A 7840-nucleotide genomic window follows, 5' to 3' on the forward strand; every position below is an offset into this window, starting at 1 on the left:
AAGTTATTATAATTGGTAAGTGACTAATAAATGGACGGTCCAAACCTACTACCAGCTGGTGTTATAATCATGTTAACAGTTTTCTGTAAAGGAGAGATTTCTATGTCATATTTGAAAAACAATTGATGTTGATGGGTTGATAGATGAATGTTCAATTTTTTTATAAGAGTTGTCATTGGGGAGTATTTATATATAAATAAATAAAAACCCGACTAATTGCTACAAGCCGATTAATCGGCGATTAATAGGTCTCGAAGCTCAAAGGTGGTTGACCGAGCGACTTTTAGAACATTGGTGAAAATGGAGGTACATATTGGTACCTCTTTTTTCTAGAACAACAAAAAAGAAATTTATTAATCTAAGAACAAGGTACAAAGACTAACAAGACAAGGAGAATGACATAAATGCAGAGTCCGAGAGCCAATCCCTTGATTGGCAAGATACCAACCAAAGAAGAACCCAAAGGGACAAGTCCAAACTCCTAAAAGGACTAAAAGCCCAAATAAAATGGGACAAGAGCAAACACCTAAAAGCCTAGATAATCGGAAAAGCCCAATACAATTAAGCCCAAATCAAACCCTAACCAAACCCTAAACAGTCAACGGTTGCCCCCCACGTCAACCACCATTACAGCATCTGAACAGCCACCACGTCAACCGAAGCGCCGCCGCCGCGAGGACCGCCGTGAACCCGCCGTATGTCGTCGGCCCCAAAAACGCTCCTAGAGTTGCCAGCTACAAACACCTCGCATCCCCACCTCCTGCCGCCAGTAGCCACCGTCGAATCTACCATCCCATCCATCCTCGCCTTGAATCCACCTACAAACTCCAAAACCTCCCCAAGCTACCCCCTAAACCACCTTAGCACCAAGCCCACAACACAACCAGCACGCACCAGAAACCACCATCTGCAAAACAAAACAAACCAAAAACAAAAAGAAACAAAACCCCTAACCCTAACCCTAGCCAACAACCAACCACCAGCCATAGCCCAAACTCCATCACAACCGATCCTACAGCCAACATTGAGAACAACACTCAACTCCGACCAAGCACCAACAAAGCCTAAGGAGCACAGCCTCATACCCAAAGAGGACCGATCAGCAAACGACCGGAGAAGAGGAACACCCCAAACGAAGCCGCGAAGAAAACGTTGTTAAGCAAACCAGATCCAGCCATGGAAGGACCCGGCGGGATTCCAACGACCAAAACCGCCGCCACCAGCCGCCGCAATCCACCTCGCCGTTAAGCCCAAAACCAGATCCAACCCAGAGAATAGATCTAATGGGAGAAACGAATGACCAAATGGCACAGCAGGATTGGCAAGGAAACGGCTTGATGATGGAGAAAAGGAAGGGAGGAAAGTCGCAAGAGGAAAGGGAAAAGGGGGAGAGAAAAAAAAGGAAGGAGGTCCGGGGGGAGGCAGGAGGCCCCCCCCCCCGCCCCCGCCCGAGGTCGGAATATGAGGGGTTTCTAGGGTAAAAGGGAAGGGTTAGAGAGAGAGAGAGAAGGCTTACCTAACCGACCTAGAGAAGGCTTTTCAACAACTTAATAAGTTTACATATTGGTACCTCTTTAATACTTCTTTGCACTTTAACACCTCAATGTTGCAAAGATAGCTATAGTTTGTCTAAGAATGATTGATTCCACTAACCCAATGTCGTGATAGCAAAAATAACAGCACATTCCAGGCGATTGTGTCATATAAGACTTACATCGGCTGGTTTGGGGGTTACTTCAGATGCGTCGCCTTCAGGTATTCTGTTCTCGCCTTGACAATTCCTGGCTGATACCTTAAGCAGCTTCCCATTGGAAAGCTTTGACGTCTTCTCATCAGTCTTTTGCTTAGGGTCCTTGTCAAGCCAATGAGAAGAAACTCCAGCTTTCAATGCCCCTCCAGAAGTAAGAGGTGCTGCTAACTCCTTTCCCTTATTCCTATCTGAATTGAGGCTCAATTTCTGACCACCAATGTCATTATTGTTCTCGGATAGTTTAACAGAACAATCAACTCTTGCTTTTTTAGAAGGCCTATCATCCAAGGCACCAGTATCTTTAGCAGATTTTACACCCTTGTCTGATCCCAAAAAATCCTTTCCGGGTACAGTTTTTGGTTTCTTTTTGGTGGAAGTAGTACTTGTAACCAAGGCCTTGGCATCATTCCCGTTGACTGTTACCTTCCTATCGATATTCCTGCTTTCGGAAAATTTAACCGAACCATCAGCTGTTGAGCTCTTGGATGCCTTGTTCTCCAAAGCACCAGAATCTTGAGAAGATTTTCCTTTATCTTCAGCTTCAACGTGATCAGCAGGAAGCTTACTTCTTTTCATCTCATTCTTATCAGACTCCGTCCCATACATCGTGGCTTTGTCTCCTGCAAGAGATACCTGTCGACCACTGGCTGTAGCCAAGGCAGCACCACATGCAGGTTTAACGTCAGGTAAAGATTTCCTTCCAACCAGCGAATCTTTAACATCTTCACTTCCTCTTGGCACCAAACCATTTAGATTTCCCTCAGTCCTTTCAGTTTTGAACTCTAGAGGCTCCTCTTTCTTGACAAATAGAACCTTGACTGTAACAAATCAAAAACCAAAATTATGTCAGAGTTTGACTACCAGAAAGATGCAACCTATTGAGGAAATAGGGCCAAGCTTTAATGGGAAAGTTCAGGGAACAAAGACAACCTGCAAGCCCAGCAACTTTATCATCCATCTGATCCGATATTGTGCAATGTCGAACATCAAAAGTACGGGAAAAAACATAGTCAGCCATCTGAAGTTCTTGCTCTGAAGGTTGTGGGTTTCGGCTGTCCTTTGAGATGCAGACAACATTGCATTTGCCAGCAATTGCTTCCTGGTCAGATAGATGGAAACTCAGCAAGTTAAATAGCCACTTTGCCTCAAAAACTTTGAGCCCAATAGCACAAAAGGAAATCAATACATCATTACAATATGTAACCTAAGATGCTTAGCCTACCTCCTAAACATGGATCCACAACCACATCACAAACTATGCTCAAATATCACGACCAATATTTGATTTCCAAGATTAATTGCTCATCATCTCAATAGCAGAAGGGTCAAGCTGAAGGCAGCTAGTCTGATCCATATGCATCAATCAAATAGATGTGAACATTACCAGTCTACTACAAAAGCATGTCTAAATGAAGTTATGATGGCTTTAAAGTGCCTTTCCATCAACAAATGGAAGGGGCTTCTTCCACAGAGCTGGTAAAACCTCAAACTGTAAAACGGTTTCTTGCAATCACACAATCAACAAACAAACCCAGCTACTCTACGATATCTATTCTTCACCAATACGCAAATTAAACCAACAAAATTACATTCCAAATCAAAAAGCATGTATTACAACCAATCATACACTATATAACGGCCAGGATATGCATATTATTATGGACAAGAATAGAGAGTAAATGTAGCTCTCTCTCTCTCTCTCTCTCTCTGTGCGTGCAGCTCCCATGACCCAACCTCTCCAATGAGAGTTGGAATCCAAAAATAGGCAAACCACATCAATCATAGTGATACCCTTCATTGCGTAGCAAAAATTCAAAATGAGGTTATCTTGTGACTGGTGTAATTTTTCTTTTCTTTTGAGAGGGACAAGAGTTACACATTTGTGTTACTTTTCAGAGAGGAAGTGGATTTCCCCCCTTGTAATGATAAATAGATAGAGTTATGCAATTGTGATAGCGAGGGACAGCTGAGAGAGCAAAGAGAGTAAGGGTTTGGATGGGAGGTCTATGCAAAACTGCTAATGAAAGAAGGCATGGGGTAATTGAGGATAAATCTGTATTTTCAAATTGCTTGCATTCAAATGGCAGTATATTCAAGTGAAAAAAATGACATTAGCACTTACATCCTGAGTATTTTGCTCAAAATACAGTGGATCGAAGCAATAATAACCAAAGAACCAAGTTGAGCGTTCATGATGTCCAGTACCCTACTTTTGAATGCATATCCTTCTATTTTCACATTCACAGTGTGGGAGGTCTAATGCTTGAACGCACACCCACTCCACAATCATACATACATAACCACATTTTAATTAAAGGGATTCAAAACAAGCTACCTTTCCAAGTGTGAAATTTATGGAAATAGAACAGCCATTAGATTGTCAAACTAGGTATCAAATCTTGATTGACATGTATTCGAATGGGACTACATAACATGAGAAGTATCGTTTTTATACACCCACTCCACAATCATACATAGATAACCAAATTGCGTTTAAAGGGAATCCAAAACAAAGTACCTTTCCAAGTGCGAAAATTATGGAAATAGAACAGCCATTAGATTGTCAAACTAGGCATCAAATCTTAATCGACATGTATCCGAATGGGAGAAGTATCATTTTTACCAAAATCTATTAATCCAAATGACGTGAATTGTCAATTTGCTATGACACACATGACGGTAAAACAATGTCAAAGTCATTTACCAGATCACAAATATTCGTCACACCAGAACCTTCACCTGATGCCAAAAAAATTTCATTTGCATGCACCTCTTCATCTCCAAGCCAATTAATAATCTCTGAAGAGTGGAAGAACCAGTGAATTTTTACTTTCTTCCTTTTATCCGCAGTCTCCCATATCTTTATCAGCTTACCGATATAAGGCTCGGTTTCCTCTTCATTGTGCATGTATACGCAGTCATATAGGCTGTAGTCAACACCATCATAAGTAAAAGTTCCGTAAAACTGGACCTCGCCTTTCTTCCCACCCACAGTTCTCTTCTGTCCCCACTTAAAGTCAAGGTTCTCATTTTGGCCAGCTTCACCTGAATGGGACATACCAGCAAGTCTCCAACCAAACCAAGCAACAACAAATCAGTGTCCGAGTAATGCAACCCCACAAATAAAATCATATTCTCTCCAAATCAAATTTCTAACTAGAAATGACAACTGAAACACTAAAACATTCAGCCATGATTAATGCTTGTAACATGCAGGTTAGATTCCCTAACCACACAGCCTCACCTTGTGGTTGGGTATAAACTGTATAGTGGGGTGATACCAAAGTTGTGAAGTATTTGAAAGTTCAATTGAAACTGAGTAACTAAAAAACATAGCCAACAAACCAAACTAAGCCCAATCGAATACATTTTTGGACCCAAAAAATACATTGGTAAACGAATAAACGGGAATCTATACATGCATTTTCCTTTTGCTCATAATATATCTCGCCAAATTAGAGTCTATTTTTTCCCTAGAGCTTTTCTTCATTGACACGTCATATATTTTTGTCACCACTGGATGAAAATCTTGGAGCCAAACATGACTTCTGAAACCTTCTCCGGATTAACCATCTCATTGTTTAGGTTGTACACCATATCGTAAATAAATTAGACTCTACAAATTTAAACAAATTTAGTATTGTCCCTTCAAAATTCAAGGAATTTTACATTAGTCCTGAGACTTTTTACAGTCTTAATTAGCACAAGAAGTAAGTAAATGGGTGTTTTGGCCCCAAGGAAAGCAAACAAATACAGTCCTATAATGTTTTACATAGAAAAGCAAAAAACATATGTTAACCATGAGTATTTACTCCACTTTCCTATAAAAAAAAGTTACTTGGCTTAGTTTGACCCCTCGAATGAATATGAAGCCCTAAACGCGGATTTGGGGTTTCAACAAATCTTGTATTTCAAAAATATTACACCAATCCAGGGAAAAATTATTTGCAGATTCAAGTATAAAGCAAGAAGAACACGAAATGTGTATCCTCGATGAACTTCAACCATAAAACAGTTCCCATTAATCGTGAAGTTTTTGTGGAAAAGATTCAAAACAAAAAATAAATATCAACCAAATAGCTATTAAGGCTTACAAATAAAGTTAGAAAAATGATATGCAAACCAAAAAATAGGGGACACGAAGCTACAACAGTTGGGTTTCTTGGGATCGAAATCCTAGAGAGGATAGGCCCTGCAAAAACAATATTGGTCAAAGCACTAGCCATATTCAGCCCTGCTTTTGGCATTTCAATCGGCGGTGATTGCCACCGGCAATATATAGCCAAAAAGGAATGTGAAGTGGACAAAGTAGAGAGTAAAGAGTGTTGTGAAACAAGAGGAATGGAAGTATGGGGAAGGTTGAGGTTTAGTAGCGCAAGGTCGACCGTTTGGGGGAGAAATTGATGGTTTATACTTTATACCAAACAGATACAAATATACATAGATCCAAATGTGTCTGGAACTGTCTTATATATGCCTTGTGCTACAAGTCTCATGCTACTCAAACTACACTCACACAAACTAATAATTCATAAATCCAATAATGGATTGGGGGCCAACAGGCTCTCCCATGCTTAGAAATGTTGTTATAAAAAACGGCCTAACACAGCTTGGCCATCGAACCGATATTGGTGTCATAAGCCACAAACAAATATCTCCAAGTGTTCGTTGGAATCCAATATCCCTTAACTTCGAGTCTACAATATGGCTAAACTAAGATATTCAAACTTGTAGACCAAACAATATTACAACTTCTGTACCACTGCCAACAGTTAATCCCATCACTATATAAATAGAGCCATATTCTGACAATTTGTTGCCTAACACAAAGTGATTTAATTTAAGTTGAGGCCTTGGTATAGTCAATATGCTCTACCAAATTCAAGATAGTCAACTAAATTTTCTGATGAAAACATCACAACATACAAGTACGAATATATAATCCAATTAATCATCCTTATGGCAAGTGATAATTGATCTTAATCTTTCTCAGCGGAGAGGGCTTTTTCTAGACACAGACAAAATACTTTGTGGAGAAAATAGGACAGAGACCTTATTGAGTTTTGACGCATCACCAAGTCCTAATTTTTTGTTGCCGCAACAAATGCACCCATGAAGTACCAATAAAATTCTTGGGGTCAGGCTGCAAGAAAGTGATTTCTAGTGAATTCCCAGAGTCCCAACATGGATGGGCCGGATCAGAGTGGGGAATAGTTGAGCTGCGCCTAAGCTAGCCCCAACACCCCTGACGTCGAACAAAAAAAAACCCAACAAAACACTCGTTTATAAATTGACGTGACCAGTAGCTAACTCTATCAAAAACCATAATTCACAAATCCCATTAAGAAAACAATCAATTTATCAAAACTTGATCTAAACAGAAAATTCTATACTATATTACACAATTTATCATATGATATCAACGAATCCAATAACTTGCTCTAAATCGATTTTTTTTCCTCGAGAATAGTCACAAACCCAGAAACCCAACCATTATTCAAAAAGACCCCTAAAAACTTCAAATACGGAGAGCAATCAATATGGAAGTACCTTGAAAACCGGTTCCAATTGGAGTTGGATGGGACCCGCCCAAAATCCCCTGGTAACTAATTTAGGGTTCTTCGCTTCTTCAGCGGTGGAGTCTCTGTCGGAGAGGGGAGAGGCAGAGGACGGTGAGAGAAAAAGTTTCGGTTTTCGCTTCTCGTCAGTGTAGTGTGTGTGTGAGAGAGAGAGAGAGAGGGGACGGGTAACGCAGGGAGAGAGAGGGGCGGGGGGGTGTTGGTGGAGAGACGGTTAACGCGTGGAGAGGAGTAGGGTTAGGGTTTTCGCAGCGAGGGAGGGAGAGAGCAGGGAGACAAACGAGAGGCCGTTGGGATGTGAATCTGGGAAGCGGTTCCCGTCCACTTTTATAATGGGGGATGGTGGCATGCATAGTAGCGTGCTCCGTATCATCGAGACGGTTCGGATTTCATCTCGGTGATAAACGGCTCTCGATTATTAGTTGCCGAGATAAAATTCAAGCCGTTGCACGGTTCGATTGCTCGAAAGTGCGCAGTACAGTGCTGCGTACACCACTGTTCCCAGTTTCGG

At 41.0% G+C, this 7840-nt stretch overlaps 1 protein-coding gene across 8 annotated transcripts in view; it reads right to left on the reverse strand.

Annotated features, from left to right (window-relative positions):
• Positions 1-7501, reverse strand: part of LOC131318180 (protein ANTI-SILENCING 1) — a 72134-nt gene extending 64633 nt beyond the window's left edge. For 4 of the 8 annotated variants that reach the window (XM_058348009.1, XM_058348008.1, XM_058348007.1 and 1 more), the window contains exons 1-4: positions 6803-6893; positions 4455-4818; positions 2681-2849; positions 1715-2568 (exon numbers count right to left, since the gene is read on the reverse strand). In XM_058348009.1, coding sequence (XP_058203992.1) covers positions 1715-2568; positions 2681-2849; positions 4455-4818; positions 6803-6822 — 1407 coding nt within the window. In that variant the 5' untranslated portion in view covers positions 6823-6893. Of the gene's footprint in view, positions 1-1714; positions 2569-2680; positions 2850-4454; positions 4819-6802; positions 6894-7300 lie in introns of those variants that run through there. The other 4 variants (XM_058348010.1, XM_058348013.1, XM_058348011.1 and 1 more) reach the window with 2 other exon arrangements.
• Between the last annotated feature and the right edge of the window lie 339 nt (positions 7502-7840).

The sequence above is a fragment of the Rhododendron vialii genome, chromosome 2a (genome assembly GCF_030253575.1).
Source record: "Rhododendron vialii isolate Sample 1 chromosome 2a, ASM3025357v1".
Taxonomy (NCBI): Eukaryota; Viridiplantae; Streptophyta; class Magnoliopsida; order Ericales; family Ericaceae; genus Rhododendron; species Rhododendron vialii.